This window comes from Syngnathus floridae, chromosome 20 (assembly GCF_059516105.1).
Source record: "Syngnathus floridae isolate MCC-2025c chromosome 20, RoL_Sflo_1.0, whole genome shotgun sequence".
Taxonomy (NCBI): Eukaryota; Metazoa; Chordata; class Actinopteri; order Syngnathiformes; family Syngnathidae; genus Syngnathus; species Syngnathus floridae.
Window position 1 is genome coordinate 7,401,859 of NC_142432.1, and position 16,701 is coordinate 7,418,559.

The window sequence follows — 16,701 nt, forward strand, 5'->3', positions numbered from 1 at the left end:
TTTTAAATCGATCAATAAATCGATAGATAGATAGACAGGTAGATAGATAGATAGATAGATAGATAGATAGATAGATAGATAGATAGATAGATAGATAGATAGATAGATAGATAGATAGATAGATAGATAGATAGATAGATAGGAGTTCATCCCAACAGTAGGCGTGTCTGCGTGATTCGCACGCCCCTCCCGGGTTCCGCGCGCGCCCAGCAAGTGACGCTGTCTTATGCGCGCCGCCGTCGCCGCGATGCACTCTGTCGTGCGCGCGTCCGCGCAGGTGGAGGCATGTAGCAGTACCTGAAGCCCGTGCACGTCGTTGTCGCTTCTTCTTCTTCCTGACGTCGGCCGACCGCGTGGCGGGAGGAGGAAGGAGAGGAGGTGGTAGAGGGGAAAGGAGGAGGAGGCCGTGGAGGGAGCAGGAAAGGAGGACGAGTCTACAGGACGCTTCCATCTTGAGTGAACCAGCCGCATCCGCCGCCATGGCGAGCGACTCCCCCGCGAGGAGTCTGGACGAGATCGACCTGTCTGCTCTGCGGGTAAGGCGAGCGTGCGTGCGCGTGCATCTCTACGTGCGTCTTGCCCACCACCTGTCCTGTCCTATCCTGTACAATCCTTGTCCTCCTCCGTCCTACCCTTTTTCCTCACCATCCTTCCTCAACCTGTCTGCCCCCCCCTCATCCTACCGGCGATGCGCGTGCGTGTGCTGCTTCGTTGCATGCTGCATACGTCGTGCGCGTGAATGTGTTTTCTTGACAATCGAGGGCGCGCGTGCTCACACCTCGATTAATGCAGATGTGTGTGAGTGCGTCTCTTTCAATCGCTTGTCTTGACGCGCGTGCACATAAATCCCAACGAGGAGACGCGCGCACGCGCCAGCTAGTTCCGCCATTTCGTGATGTGGTCACAGCAGCAGCAGTACGCGCTGGGCGAGCACGCGCACGCGCACTATCGTACGCCACAGCTGAGGAATGTGTGGGCGGCGGGCAAGCGTGTTCGTGTGGCTGGTGAAAGAATTCTCATGCCAACTTGCACCTTCTTACATGGCTCAAACCTGCAAGTCAGCGCGTGCTCGTTCTCGTCTAGTCTTTCTCTTTTATTATTTTAATTACACAACACAACAGTGAATTACACGCGGTACAAAACAAGTACCTGCAGAGTCAAGTCTGGGCATGATGGAGGGTGTGACTCGGTGTGTGTGTGTGTGCGTGTGTGTGTGTGTGTGTGTGTGTGTGTGTGCACGTGTGTCATGTCAGAAAAGAGCAGATGCATTGTAGGCCTCAAATGTTTCCATCAGTGAGGAGAAATTAGGTCACACAGGACTGAGATGACACACACGCGCATGCACGCACACTCGTTGGTAACCTTGTTCTCTTCCCTTTGTTGTCGAAAAGCGTTCTGTTCTAGCTTTTTGCAAATAGTAGCCACTCATTAGCGTTCTCCAGCTTTAGAAGCGGACATCCTCAAACAGAGTGAGAGCGGACATCTACCACTTACACTTACATTTCATCCCTTCCGAAGTGACTCAATAATGTAGTTTTAACCTCTAATCCGACTCACTCGACCGTCACAATTTCCACTAGAACCTGTTGTGATTTGATCTATGGATCCCGGCACTTTATTAAATCTATTAAGTTATAATTCAAGGAAGAAGCATCCACATCTTTTAGCATTAGCTTAGCATCAGAGCACTCATTCTCAGCATCTTTTAGCTTTAGCTTAGCATTGTTTCTCACCTACTTAGCATATCTTTAGCTTGTAGCGTCATCTTGCTGGTACGCAGCATCTTTTAAGGTTCGCGTCATCGCGCTCACAACTATTCCAGTGTTACTGTAGTACTTACTTTGAAGGTGTGTTAATATTTCCCATTTGCTAACTTGTTCTGCGTCTCTCCCAGGACCCAGCGGGCATCTTTGAGCTGGTTGAACTGGTTGGCAATGGCACCTATGGACAAGTATACAAGGTAAGGCTTGTTGTTGCAAGGTAAACTTTCATATTCCTGTGTTGTGAGTGTGTATATTTCAGATAATTCTCAGATTTAAGCCTATGCAAAGTGTTTAGTGTAAACACATCGGGTCTGAGTTGCGCATTCCCAAACAAGCTGCAGTGGCCCTGATTTTGCTAGTTCTAGTGATGGCCAAGGAAGTTCTGGTTGTAAAAGTGCTTTTTGGAGTTCTGATTTGCCCGTAGCAGATTCTTAACGCGAGTGCTAATACAGAGGTGCTAATAACTAGTAGTGCCGCTGAAGCTATACACATTTTGGGAATTCCTGGAAGTTGACTGTGAAGTCAGGGAGTGGGAGCACGTCCACACGTGTGATGTTCCCGTCATGCGCTCGCATGCATCTTGCCGGTTAAATATGTTATTGTGTGTGTGTGTGTGTGTGTGTGTGTGTGTGTGTGCGTGTGTGCGCGCGCCTGTGTGCGCCTGTGTGCGCGTGTGTGTGTGTCATGGAAAACGCACACAATTTAATTTTTGTACATTCTTGCCTAAGACATCTTGCTTAATACTGACTACTGACTCATTAGACTGTTGAATATATTTGTGGCTGGGAACTTGGTTCTTGTTTGATTAAATTAGAGGACTACAACACATGTACACTTACAGATATTTCTTTTGAAAGCTTAGAAAATTGCACTTGTGCATTGAGATACAAGTTTAATTTTTCATCAACTTTCCCCAGCCCCCAACCCACAAAAAATCACACCGTATTGTACTTTATAAAAACATAGAGTCAAGAGAATAAAATGAACTAGTTTATGTGTCATGATTTATTGCTGCAATTCATTTCATTGTGCTGCTCCTTCTGGTGTGCCTGCTATGGCCACCAGGGAGCAGTATAATAAAGTAATGCAAACATAATTAAAGAAGAGTAGTACTTGTTCTTCTTCTGGCTTTAATATCAGTCATTTTTCACCTGCTTTTTTCTATTTGTGTCGATGTAATTGTCTTTAATCTTATCCTTGATAATATTGAAGTCGTTTGAACGGTAACAGCGCGCCAGGCATGTTGGGCTTGTCTGAACACAGCACCTGAGTATTGTTGTTGTTGGTGGTGAGGCTGCAGCTAAGGAGGTCCACCGCCTCCCTCCCTGCAGGTGTATGCGTCCATGTGGCTTTTCGCACACACACACACACACACACACACACACACACACACACACACACACACACACACACACACACACACACACACACACACACACACACACACGCACGCACGCGCGCACGCACGCGCGCACGCGCGCGCGCGCGCGCGCGCCCGGCGACTAACATGAGCGATTGTGTGGCAGGCGTCAGTGTTGCAGGAAGCCAGATAAGCAGACAGATATGGTATCGCTTCCTCTCGCTTCACTTTTATTGCCCGCCACCTCCACAGTGTTACACTGTCAACCTGACGTCCAATCAGATGACTGGTGTGGATGAAAATGTCTTCACACAGTCTTGAAGAAACAAAATATAACAAAATGTTCAGCTAAACTGTACAAGACTTTTTGTTTTAATTGTTATGATTAAAAAAAAAAGGGCTTGTCTGTGTGCATCAGGGTCGCCATGTCAAGACTGGCCAGCTGGCGGCAATCAAGGTCATGGATGTCACAGGAGTAAGTAACACACATGTAGACTGTATGTCAAGACACACACACACACGAAGATTCATGCTCACAAATGTGTGTGTTTGTGTGTCAAGGATGAGGAAGAGGAGATTAAAGCCGAGATCAACATGCTGAAGAAGTACAGCCACCACAGAAACATCGCCACCTACTACGGCGCCTTCATCAAGAAGAATCCTCCTGGCATGGATGACCAGCTGTGGGTGTGTATGAATCCAGGGCAAAAGTATTGGGACACACAATACACCAATCAACCAGTGAATGCTCTTTCTTTTTTTCTTCTAGCTGGTGATGGAGTTCTGCGGCGCCGGCTCGGTGACGGATCTCATCAAGAACACCAAAGGCAGTTCCCTGAAGGAGGAGTGGATTGCTTACGTCTGCAGGGAGATCCTCAGGGTGAGCTGGCTTGAATTGAGAAGAACATGTGAAGAACATGTGAAGGGCATGTTGAAGCGTTGACACCCTCCTGCAGGGTCTCACTCACCTCCACCAGCACAAGGTCATCCACCGCGACATCAAGGGTCAAAACGTGCTTCTGACAGAGAACGCCGAAGTCAAGCTAGGTGAGATCCTAATGCCTCTTTTTCCCCGTGAAGCATGGTTACATTTATCGTATTTTTGCGTGGGTGCGTAGTGGATTTCGGTGTGAGCGCTCAGCTGGACCGCACGGTGGGCCGCAGGAACACCTTCATCGGGACGCCGTACTGGATGGCGCCAGAGGTTATTGCCTGCGATGAGAACCCGGACGCCACCTACGACTTCAAGGTACGCCTGACGTGCTTACAAGTTTGTGGTGGCGACGTGTTATTTGTGCCGCTTCCCGATATCAGTTGGGACGTGTGACTGCGGAACGGTCCGGAACAAGTAAAATGAGAAAGAAAAGTGTCAGAATGTGAGAGGACAGATGGCGGCGTGATATTTTTATGACTTAACAAGTACACGTAGCGCAGCTAGCATGTTAGCACGTTGGCTGGGAACGGGTAAGTGAAGGCGCTTGTTTTTGTGTGCGTGTTCGTGCAGAGCGATTTGTGGTCGCTGGGCATAACGGCCATCGAGATGGCGGAGGGAGCGCCGCGTAAGTCACAAACTTTTAAGTTCAACACACGCTCGTGCGGTCAACATACTTTCATTTGTGTTATTTCTTCCACTTTCTTCTCCTTGTTATCTTCAGCGCTGTGTGACATGCACCCCATGAGAGCGCTCTTCCTCATCCCCAGAAATCCTGCCCCCAGACTCAAGTCAAAGAAGTGGTGAGTCATGTGACACTCTTTGACCATTTGAATGTGCGTGGGAGGTTCAGTGTTGTGTTGTTGTGCCACGTGTGCCCGTGAAGGTCCAAAAAGTTCCAGTCGTTTATTGAGAGTTGCCTGGTGAAGAGTCACAGCCAGCGGCCGAGCACGGAGCAGCTCCTCAAGCATCCCTTCATTCGCGACCTGCCCAACGAGCGACAGGTGCGCATCCAGCTCAAGGACCACATCGACCGCACCAAGAAGAGGCGCGGGGAGAGAGGTGAGTGGCCGTCGAGGTTGTGGACAACATTGTATATTCAAACACCAAAATAACAAACATCACCTAGCTTAATGCTCGCATATAAAAGTCAAAGTCATAATACAGAACGCCTTCGATCAGCTAACAGAAATTAGCCTCATTGTTACTTTATTTTGTTGAATGTTTGAGAAAAATTGTCAATTTTCGCACATGTCCTGAATGTTGTCACCTGAATGTTGAACAGAGGCTGAGATCTACCGGAGTCAAATTCCTTGTTTGGTATGCACAGACATGGCCAATAAACTTCTTGAAGGGTTGTGGAAAACATTGTATATTCAAACACCAGAATAACAAACATCTCCTAGCTTAATGCTAACATACGTATAATACAAAATGCCTTTGATCACCTAACAGAAATTAGCCTCATTGTTACTTTATTTTGTTGACGGGTTGTGGACAACATTGTATATTCAAACATCAAAATAACAAACATTGCCGAGCTTAATGCTAACATATAATACAAAACACCTTCGATCGTCTAGCAGAAATTAGCATCATCATATTTTCCATGATCCTTCCAGATGAGACGGAGTACGAGTACAGTGGCAGTGAGGAAGAAGATGAAGAGCGGGACATCGGAGAGCCCAGGTATGACTGCTGCCCACCTTCTCCGCTGCTCCCTCACTTTTTAACCCCGCCTCCTCTGTGCCCTTCTCCAGCTCCATCATCAATATTCCCGGGGAGTCCACTCTGAGGCGAGACTTCCTGCGCCTGCAGCTGGCCAATAAGGAGCGCTCGGAGCTGATTCGCCGGCAGCAGCTAGAGCAGCAGCAGAACGAGGAGCACAAGCGCCAACTGCTGGCTGAGAGGCAGAAGCGCATTGAGGAGCAGAAGGAGCAAAGGCGACGTCTGGAGGAGGTGACCACGATATGATTATTTGTTTATTTTCCACTGGAGTTGCATATGGACGATCTCACGCTCCTGCCCTGTTTTTGTTTTCCCGACATACAGCAACAACGTCGCGAACGTGAGATGCGCAAGCAGCAAGAGCGAGAGCAAAGGAGGCGGTACGAGGAGATGGAGCAGATTCGCCGAGAAGAGGAGAGGCGGCACGCCGAGCGGGAGCAGGTACGGACCGTGGACGGAGAGATGGACGCTCACACTAAAATCTAATCTAAAAGAATCAAACCAACCATAAGAATTTGAATCTGTGACGATCGTGAACATTAGACAACGAAATAGATGTTTGGAATGTGCCACTTCCTGTCTGCTCGCCGTCATCTGACTTCTTTCTGCCTTTTGAAAAGCTGGAACCAATCACTAACACAGCTTCACCTTTTTGGTTTCTAACCGCTCTACCCTCCTCCACTTCCTTCTTCTTCCCGCTTCGGTGATCGGCTCCCACTGCTCGCTCCCTCTGCGGCGCTGCTGCCCGCCTTAGGAGTACATCCGTAGACAGCTGGAGGAAGAGCAGAGGCAGTTGGAGATCCTGCAGCAGCAGCTCCTGCAGGAGCAGGCCTTACTGCTGGTAACCTTACTCAGTAGAGCCGCTTCTATGGCGACCGCAAAATGCATGTGCAGCCAGGGGTTACGTTCCAGGTCTCCTTCCTCCTAACATAACCATTGTTAAGTGATGCAAAAAAAAAAAAAAAAAAATCTTCGCTCTAATTAGACTTGTTGTCTTTCTTGTGTGGTCAGGAGTACAAGCGCAAGCAGATTGAGGAGCAGCGTCAGGCCGAGCGTCTGCAGAGGCAGCTGCAGCAGGAGCGAGCCTACCTGGTGTCTCTGCAGCAGCAGCAGCAGCAGGACCCGCAGCAGCGCCCTCTACAGGACAAGAAGCAGCTCTACCACTACAAGGACCAGGCGCCGGGGGCCGCCAATGACAAACCTACCTGGGCTAAGGAGGTAGGCGCATTTTGTCCTTCTGATACACTCTGTCCATCTTCCTTGTCCTTATTGTCATTATACTTGAGAATAACCTTCAGCTTTAACAGGCATAGAAGAAGGGTGCAGTTGGACAGAGGATCATTTGCGATCAAGTCCACATGTCCGCACGTCTTTTTATCGTGCTTTAAATATCTCATCACTTAGCCTTTTTGGTCCACTAGCTCAATGCTAACGCTTAATAGCATCAACTAAAGCGGTGGTCCAGTAAATGCTGGCGTCCGCCCTCCGCAGGTGATGCGGCGAGCTCAGAGCAACTCCCCTCGCATCCCCCCCAAGAGGTACCACTCCTTTAGGCACGTGCGAGACGCCCAGCTGGACCCTCTTCTCTTACTGCCTGGTTATAAGCCGTGCCGCCGCCGCCGTCCCCCCTCCTACCCCGCACACGACAGCCCCTCCAGGGATCACGTCCACGTACCGCGCATCCGGATCACCTGCGTCCCCGACGCTCGAGGCCGGAGTCCCGACCGCCGGGTCAGTTGGAGGACGAGAAGGAGTTACTAACTACTTTTTTTTTTTTTTTTTTTTTTTTTAAACCCCGCTAATGCTTCTTGGTCCAAGCAGGTGGCTTCACTTCCTCTCATGGGTGACACTTTCACACTCATCTAAACGCCCTTTTCAGCTCTCAATGTTGTCATCTCTTATTTTTCTTCAGCTTCTTCTTCGAAACCAGTGCTTCCCAACCGCAGGAAATTGTTTCCATTCATTTCAATGGGGAGAGACGATGATGTCGCTTAACAAATTTTTTTGCGGCACTTTTATTTGGTGGTGCAATCAAGGTTGGGAAACACTGTACCAAACTTTTAATCTTTGCTTCATGTTTTGCTCTAGAAGGCTAACGAGGTGAACTAACTAACTAACCAACACTTGCTCCTCTCCTGCAGGCTTCCTTTCTCTTCATATTACATTTTGTCAACACATGAAGTCATTCAATGAGGGAATGTTTTGCACGAGTGTCGTTGATGAGCTGAGTGATTGCACATTTTTTGAGGCAGCAGTGGTCGACACATGTAGGGCAACCGTGGCTATAATCAGACTGACTCCCTGTGGATAACGCACACACACAAACACTCGAAGAAAAGTTTCCCTGGAAATGACGCTTCTAAGGTTCAAAGGTGGCAAGTGCATGTGACCCCCGCTGCATGCCGGGAATGACTGAGTTGTGACGTTTTGCGACCAACTGACACCTCCCTCCCGCCTTGCAGCATAAAGTCTCCAACCGGATCTCGGACCCGTCGCTGCCCCCGCGGTCCGAGTCCTTCAGCAGCGGCGGCATCCAGCAGGCCAGGACCCCGCCCATGCACCGCTCCGTCGAACCGCAGGTGGGTACGCAACAAAACATACCTCACCAGCTTCTGTCAATCAAATAACAGACACGCCTCCCCAAATGTTTTTTTTTTTTAATTATTGTTTGGAAGGGTCACAGAGGTTGTCAGCATCACTGAAAAAAACAATTCCTCCTGACAAATAAATTTGAATTTATTTGTCCGCCCGAGTGTGAATGCTGTGTGTGATGCACGATGTTCTCTCCTTTTTCTTCTTCATCCTGACAACACGGCGGATTCCTGCTCCTGTCCCTCCTTTCCCTGCCATCACCTCCATTTCCTCTTCTCCCTCCTCTTCCTGCCGGTGCCGCTGCAGATGGCCCACTTGGTGCAGGTGAAGAGTCCGGGCCTGTCCGGCTCTCAGTCCCTGTACGACCCCCACGGGGTGTCGTCTTCGTCCTCCGCCCTGTCGCCCTCCCCCTCGCGCCCTCCCATGCCCCGGCAGAACTCGGACCCCACCTCCGACACCCCTCCTCCCCTGCCTCTCGCACGTCTGGCACCCCCTCTCGACAAGTTGGATCGCAGCTCCTGGCTGCGGCAGGACGACGACATGCCCCCCAAGGTGTCTGCATGCCGCCTCCTGTGCGCCTCTGTGTGTGCGTGCTTTGTGTTGTGTACAGTGAACCAGGCCTCGTTTGTCGTCTCTATTTATTTTGCTCTGTGTGTTGTTTGTTTATACGGTACAGTGAACCCCTGACAGTGTTTAGGGACTAAGATCCGCCACAAATGGTGAAAATCGGCAATTCACTACCCACATTTGTATCTCATTTCAGTCCTTTTAGTCACAGGGTTCACTGTTGTCCTGAATTTGTGGCGCACATCATCATGTGACTTTCCCAACGTGCGTCCTTCAGGTTCCTCAACGGACCACATCCATCTCTCCGGCCCTGGTCAGGAAGAACTCTCCAGGAAACGGGCCGGGACTCGGACCGCGGACTGGAGCTCACCTTATACGGGCCAGGTACACACATACACACAAGTGCACGTGTACAACATGCTGTTCTGGAGGCTTTTTGTTTGGTAAATAAAAGCTTGTGTTGCCTTAGCAACCCTGACCTGCGGAGGACTGACATTTCCATGGATACGCCCTTCAAGAGGACAAGCAGCGGAAGTTCCTCCAGCTCCAGCACCCCCAGCTCGCAAGGGGGATCCAACGAGCGAGGTGCACACGCACACACACACACACACACACACACACACACACACACACACACGTATTTTGACGCTTGCTGTCAACTGAAAATGTCATCACAGTTCCTCAGGTCACAGTTAAAGAACATTTTAGAATTGTTGTTTTTCAGCAAATGCAGCCATGAAGCCTGAAGGCTCCACGATGGCGTCTGACGAAGCAAAAGACGACATCAGAGACGTGTCCAGACCCAGTCGGCCTGCGGTGAGTACACACATACTGACACACAGATTGGACAAACACCAGTTGGTACATTTCTCATGCTCATTGTCACTCTTCTTCTCTCTTCTCCATCCATCAGAGCTATAAGAAAGCTCTAGATGAGGTCAGTGGTACGAGTAACTCTTCCCCCTCACGAGCACGTTAGCATGCTAGCCATGTGCCCTGTAGCGGTGGGTGAGTGGTTGCCAGAATGCAACCCCGAGCCCCGGGGAAATGTAACATAGCAGATTTCGGGGGCCCAAATGAAAAGATGATTTGATTTCCCGGTATGTCGGATGTGAACCTGCAGCACCTTCCTGTCACTGCAATAGACATACAGTATATAGACATAGACGAGCACTCAGACGTCCATGCCATACTGGATGTTGAGTAGTTGACATTTGGAGGTGCAAATGTTCCCTGAGCTTTTACCTTTCCTCCCCAGCATGCAGCACGTCCACACAAACTTCCCGCACAAGCGTCTACCTTCCTGAGGCTACCTCACTCCGTGCACTTTGTTTTTGCAGTAAACCGAGGCCTGACATGAATAGCAAAAAAACATCTCCACCACATCAACTTGGCACCACTGAGACGAAGGACAATAATTTGAGGTTCTGAACTTCTTCTTTCTCCGAATTAACTTCGTGCTTTATGTCCCTGCCAGGACCTGACGGCGTTGGCCAAAGAGTTGCGAGAGCTGCGCCAGGGCGAAGAAACCAGCCGGCCGCCCGTCAAAGTCACCGACTACTCTTCGTCCAGCGAGGAGTCGCACAGCAGTGAGGACGAGGAAGGCGACGGAGAAGGAGGGGCCAACGATGGGACGGTCGCCGTTAGCGACATCCCGCGCATCATGTGAGATGAATAAATTAAATCATAACAAAATCCTCTAGCTTAATGCTAGTTTATAAAGTGAAATTCCATAGACAGGGTAATGGAACTTAGCATAGACGATTCACTACTTTGTCACATGCCATTTTTGATTGGCGTCTCCATAAATGACTAGACAAAAGACAGAAGGGTCTTTCAGAGGACTGAGGAGCTTACATGGAAAGAAATGAGACATACCCAAAATGTATTTCAGGCCTGCCGCCAGCCAAGGAGCCAATGAGTCGCTGGGCATGATGGGAGGACACAACGACTCGCACGGCGACATATACGGAAACAACTCTCGGGACGGCACCCTAATGATGCGCGAGGTGAGCGCTCTCTCATGTTTGTGGACACGGTGAACCACATGCTGCTTCACCAAGTCAACTGTTGGCATTTAGCAGCGTCATGATTTAGCAAATCACGACTGCCTCCAGTTGCCCTTCTAGAGAACACCAAAACCAAAAGCCCCCTTCAACCTGCTCTCTCCAGCCTCTCACCTGCAAATCACAGCCGCGCTGCCCGCCCCCTGTCTGTCTTCTTCCAGAAGCGTGGCGAGCGGCGGCGGAGCTCCACTGCCAGCAACGGCGTCTTCGGCATCGCTAATTTGTTTGCCGACGCCTCAAATCTGCCCGATTTGGTGCAGCAAAGTTCCTCCCCCCTCGTTGCCCCTGGCGACGCTCCCGGGGCAAAAGTAGGTTGAATGAGTCGGTTTGCCCACGAAACCTCCTTGTCAACCCGTGATCCCACACTGTGACCACGCCCACTCTTCCTGGTTTCTTGATTTGCTAATTGGAACTCTTCCCTCCAGCCTCTTCCATTGTGGCAACCTGCTTTTAATTGAAGATTTCTGATTGGAAACTCTTCCATCTGTGGCTGAGCTGTGTTTTGCATCCCGGCAGTACGGGATGGGAGGAGGAGGCGGCAGCGGAGGCTCCAAGGCCTCCTTCACGCCATTTGTGGATCCCAGGGTGTACGGGACGTCCCCGACAGATGACGATGACAACATCTCGGCTTCGGGTTCGTCAGATGTGCCCCCCCCCCGAAAAGCAAACGAATCTCAATGCCAACGCTGCTGTTGTAACGTGTTTTTTTTGTGTTGTGGTGCAGCCTTGTTTGCTGATGAACTGCTGAAGCAGGAGCAGGCACGGCTCAACGAGGCCCGCAAGATCTCGGTGGTCAACGTGAACCCCACCAATATACGACCGCACAGCGACACGCCAGAGATTCGCAAGTACAAGAAACGCTTCAACTCCGAGATCCTGTGCGCTGCGCTTTGGGGTGAGAACAACATTGCCTTGAGAACACCATACTAGCTTAATGCTAACAAACAATTTAAAACACTGTAGACATGCTAATGTTACTTGGTAATTGTGGTTTGAGAAGTACTGGATATTTGAGTACCAACAGTGGAGCGACACATGTAGACAGACATTAGCATCCTTGTCACTTTTATATTTAAAACTACTGTCATGAGTCACATCTTTTTTTTTTTTTAATTACCAATTGAACAAGCAAAGCACAAATGATGCACACATTTGGTTAGTCCACAAAGATGACGTTTAGTGCGTGTGCATGCAGGCGTAAATCTGCTGGTGGGAACCGAGAACGGCCTAATGCTCCTGGACCGTAGCGGGCAGGGCAAAGTGTACAACCTCATCAACCGCAGACGCTTCCAGCAGATGGATGTCCTGGAAGGTCTCAACGTCCTGGTCACCATTTCAGGTGGACTCTCACACTCGACCAAAATGTCTTCATTTTGCTTAATTCGTGCTTTCATTGTAAACCATCACTGCAAATTGTTGAATGATGATGCGGTTGCACACGTTTCTAGGCAAGAAGAACAAGTTGCGCGTTTACTACCTGTCCTGGTTGAGAAACCGGATACTCCACAACGACCCCGAGGTGGAGAAGAAGCAGGGCTGGATCACCGTAGGGGATCTGGAGGGCTGTGTGCACTACAAAGTCGGTACGAAAGTCTCGTTTGCGCCGGTGCCACGCGGGACTTGTGTTCTCTTCAAGTCTTTTCAGAACACTTATCTCTCAACTCTTATCGCAGTGAAGTATGAGAGGATCAAGTTCTTGGTGATCGCCTTGAAGAACGCTGTGGAGATCTACGCCTGGGCTCCCAAACCTTACCACAAGTTCATGGCCTTCAAGGTGCGTCTAGTAACAATAATGTCAGTCAAAAGAGCTGATTTGCGCTAATTTCAGTAATTATATAATTATATTATAATTATGTTATTATAATTATATTTGTTATATTTATAATTAAAATATCCTAATATATGCGTGATTTGTGTCTTCAGTCTTTCACCGAGCTGCAACACCGCCCCCTGCTGGTGGACTTAACTGTGGAGGAGGGTCAAAGGTTAAAGGTCATCTACGGCTCCAACGCAGGCTTCCATGTCGTGGATGTGGACTCTGGAAACCCCTACGATATCTACATACCCTCACATGTTAGTAGAAGAGAAACGAGAGCAACATTACATCACAGCTGTGATGACAGTATTACTGAAACAAATACAAATAATCACTATAATGTATTTTTAAGATTCAAGGTCAGGTGACGCCGCACGCCATCGTGGTCCTCCCCAAGACAGACGGCATGGAGATGCTGCTGTGCTACGAGGACGAGGGCGTTTATGTCAACACCTACGGCCGCATTACTAAAGACGTGGTGCTGCAGTGGGGGGAGATGCCCACTTCGGTTGGTACGTCAACCACCATATTTCTGTCTTCTTTACTGCTACATATTAGTCGGGGCACTAGTAAGTCACCGTCGTGTGTGTGTTTGTGTGTGTGTGCACGTGTGTGTGCGTGCGTGTGCGTGCGTGCGCGTGTGCGTGCGTGCGTGCGTGTCAGCCTACATCCACTCCAACCAGATTATGGGATGGGGAGAGAAGGCCATCGAGATCCGCTCGGTGGAAACGGGACACCTGGACGGCGTCTTCATGCACAAGCGGGCGCAGCGCTTGAAGTTCTTGTCCGAGAGGAATGACAAGGTGAGCGCCTCAACGGGAATATTCATCCCAACGTGGCATGGTTGAAAGTTTTGGAGAAATTTTTTTTTTTTTTTTTTTTTGCTCCAATAGAGCATGTGATGTCTTTGTAGATGATAAAGAATATGTACCTGTTAAAAAAAAAAAGAGAGATGGATGACTGTGGTGCTTTGTCCTGTGCAGGTGTTCTTTGCGTCCGTGCGTTCAGGAGGCAGCAGCCAAGTGTTCTTCATGACCCTCAACAGAAGCTCCATGATGAACTGGTAACCCCGACTGCACTAGCAACATGGCCGCCGTGCTTCGGGGTGGGGGGGGTGAGGACGGACCCTTCAGGGTCCAGTGGAGCTCGCCTTTGTGGCGCTCTTTCCTTGAGAGGTGGCCGACGTGACGGCGGGCAAGTAGCCTCGGATTTCCCCGTGCGGCCGTTGCGGGCGACTGCGGACGGTTTGTAGCACACCACTTGTTCTTTGCGGGACACTTCCTGGATCTGCTCCAGTCTAGCGACGTCTTTTAACCCCACCGCTGGTATTGCGCCAGGAACCAAATGAAACATTTTTACTCCCAAATGGTTGCATCGCCCCGCCCGTTGGTTTTCAAAATAACTCTTTGTCTGGTAATGGCTCATAAACGTGCTGTGAAAGATTTGTAGTTAAAAAAAAATATTGTAAAAGGCAAAAGAGAAAAAACAACTTGATTTGTTTAATAATAATGAAATTGAGAATTTTTTTTAATTTGATTTTGTGTCTGAAATTGATCAAGCAACATTTTGTAAGTTGAACATTTTAAATGCGATAATCCTTAATCAAGCGTCCCACTGTACTGCATTAAATCTGACTTTAATCGGGTGAGTTTTTTTTTTTTTTTTTTAAAGGCTTTCTTGTTGTCACTATTCATCACTCACGTGTTCAAATTGTTTTCTCTCTTTTTCCTCCAAAAGTGTTGTCCTCTAAGTTTATTCCCACGTGACCAACCACAAATATTACTGACGTAAAGATGTCATCTTTCTCCTCGCTATTAGCGGACGCCAATACAACCACAGCGAGTAGTTTTTGAGGTTCATTTAATAAACTTTTGTATTGTAATTTAAAAAAAAAAGTGACGCTGCTAACAGAATTGATAACCCCTATTCTCCATCCTACGATGTAAATATTCTCACTGTTTAGGACACGGCACGTTACCCAGCACATCTGCACACATTCGAGTTTTTGCACAACATTGTTCATCTCATCTCACCGGGTATGTCGGGAGTCCCTCCCGAGCTACCTTTTGTCCTCAATCCATTGAGAGTTAAAGCACCACAACATAGATGCTATTTAGTGGTAGCATTAAGCTAGTGAATGGAAAGGCTAACCGATGAGGTTGTTACTTTTGTTTTATGTTTTAGTAGGGAATGCCGCATGATTGCTGAGCGGACTATCTTGGGCCACGCCATAACAAAAAAATTACAGGAGTTCCCAACACAGCCATTTTTTATTTTATTTTTTTCTTAAAGACACCAATTGTGACGTCATGAATCACAATGCGAAGAAAAGGTAGACTAACAGGAACTCAAAGTTCACAGTCAAGACTTGAAACTTGCAGTTTGCCATCTCGTCCACAGTGGCGTGCAAAGCACACGAGATGCCCAGCCAACCCCCCCCACCTCCCTCCTTTGCACACCACTGTTTGGCAATGTGCTAAATTAACTTCTGGAGCTCTGCTGAACTGAAGAATCTGATTTAGAGCACATTGGATCATTTCATTGGACCTCTGTTGCTTAACGAACATATGGTGCACCGAAACTGGGGCAGTGAGTGTAGTAGTGCTGCCAACGTCAGCGTCCTTGAAAGCACCACTGCTCCGATGTCACTCACTCAGGAAATTCCACATGCATTCTTGGCTACCAAGCAAAATGCTTGGAAGATCCAGCTGAGCATTTATTCCATAACTAATGAATGACCTTGGATATGGTATAAACGTTCAAACGGCTCTCCATAAAAATGTACCTGTAAACATTGTAACAATGACATAAGTCATACACGTCACATGATTTATTCATTGGTGTTCCAATGAATTTGTGATTTTTTTTTTTTTTTTTTTTTGGTAAGGGATATGTAAGTTTTACTCCCATTTTACAAAGAGGTGTGGTACCGCCCCCTTCCCCATGAGAGCACAAACTGGATGTTTATATTTTTCAGCATTTGTTTTTGTGCGCTTGTGTTAAGCCTTCAAGAGGCTCACGTTTTACTTAACATTGTTTCCTGAATGAACGTATGTGAAAGGTGGAAGCAAGACAACATGGGCCACCTGAAGCCTTTTCCATTATGTTTAAGAAGTTCACTTTTGTGGACACTGTGTTCTGTCTCTCTGTCTCTCATATATATATATATATATATATATATATATATATATATATATATATATATATATATATATATATATATATATATATATATATATATATATATATATATATATATATATATATATATATATATATATATATATATATATATATATATATATATATAGTAACACTGTATATCTTATTCTTGAATTCTAGAGAAAGACAAAAAAAATGCTGATCAAGGTTTAGGTGTCTTTCTACAGATTAGAAAACAGCTATAACACTTTCTAAACATAAAAAATTCAACACTGTTTTTATTGTGATATTTGTATTTCAATTTTTGTATCAAGACTGTGAACAGCTGTGACTGTGTGCGTGTGTGAGCACAGATGAGTGACATGCATGTGAGTGTGTTTTCACGTCATCTGGATCACCGGAATCAAACGACGACCTCAATTTAAGGACACGCATCTGTGATGTTAGAATTGTACAATAAACGTCCTCTTCATGTACAGCAGCAACATCTCTTGTTTTTGTTCTTATAATCGGCAAAATAACCCAGCAATGATTAAAAATAAGCAGCCAGACGCATCTTGTTGCTAACATAAGACTCCAATTCTTCATACAGTATTTTGATTTTAATTTGGTTCTGAGAAATCATACCAAAAACGTCAGCCTCTGCTTGACTGCATATCACCAATCGCAGCAAATTATGGAACGAAACACCCGTGAGAAAAGAGGGAATGTTCTAT

At 47.7% G+C, this 16,701-nt stretch overlaps 1 protein-coding gene across 7 annotated transcripts; it reads left to right on the forward strand.

Moving 5' to 3' along the window:
* Nucleotides 1-242: 242 nt before the first annotated feature.
* On the forward strand, nt 243-16,466 carry tnikb (TRAF2 and NCK interacting kinase b). 7 transcript variants are annotated; one of them, XM_088364067.1, is made up of 34 exons: nt 243-536; nt 1,895-1,960; nt 3,542-3,598; nt 3,685-3,810; nt 3,893-4,003; nt 4,080-4,170; nt 4,242-4,372; nt 4,628-4,682; nt 4,779-4,857; nt 4,941-5,116; nt 5,677-5,743; nt 5,815-6,013; nt 6,107-6,223; nt 6,537-6,623; nt 6,794-7,000; nt 7,274-7,513; nt 8,245-8,361; nt 8,681-8,926; nt 9,219-9,325; nt 9,411-9,526; nt 9,666-9,757; nt 9,855-9,878; nt 10,419-10,606; nt 10,836-10,950; nt 11,169-11,315; nt 11,524-11,641; nt 11,732-11,902; nt 12,203-12,346; nt 12,456-12,590; nt 12,681-12,781; nt 12,931-13,080; nt 13,176-13,335; nt 13,487-13,626; nt 13,807-16,466. In XM_088364067.1, the coding sequence occupies exons 1-34, from the start codon at nt 480-482 to the stop codon at nt 13,888-13,890; spliced, it is 4,221 nt and encodes a 1,406-aa protein (XP_088220193.1). In that variant the 5' UTR covers nt 243-479; the 3' UTR covers nt 13,891-16,466. The 7 variants fall into 7 exon arrangements, with proteins under 7 accessions (XP_088220193.1, XP_088220197.1, XP_088220196.1 ...); XM_088364071.1 differs by lacking the exon at nt 7,274-7,513; XM_088364070.1 differs by lacking the exon at nt 11,169-11,315 and having other exon boundaries at nt 244-536.
* Nucleotides 16,467-16,701: the final 235 nt, after the last annotated feature.

Bases quoted from the DNA above. Each gene is read 5' to 3' on its own strand.
- tnikb (XM_088364067.1), top strand. From the start codon at position 480: ATGGCGAGCGACTCCCCCGCGAGGAGTCTGGACGAGATCGACCTGTCT. The intron at 537-1,894 runs GTAAGGCGAGCG...CGTCTCTCCCAG, and splicing joins TCGACCTGTCTGCTCTGCGG to GACCCAGCGGGCATCTTTGA. The intron at 4,004-4,079 runs GTGAGCTGGCTT...ACCCTCCTGCAG, and splicing joins TCTGCAGGGAGATCCTCAGG to GGTCTCACTCACCTCCACCA.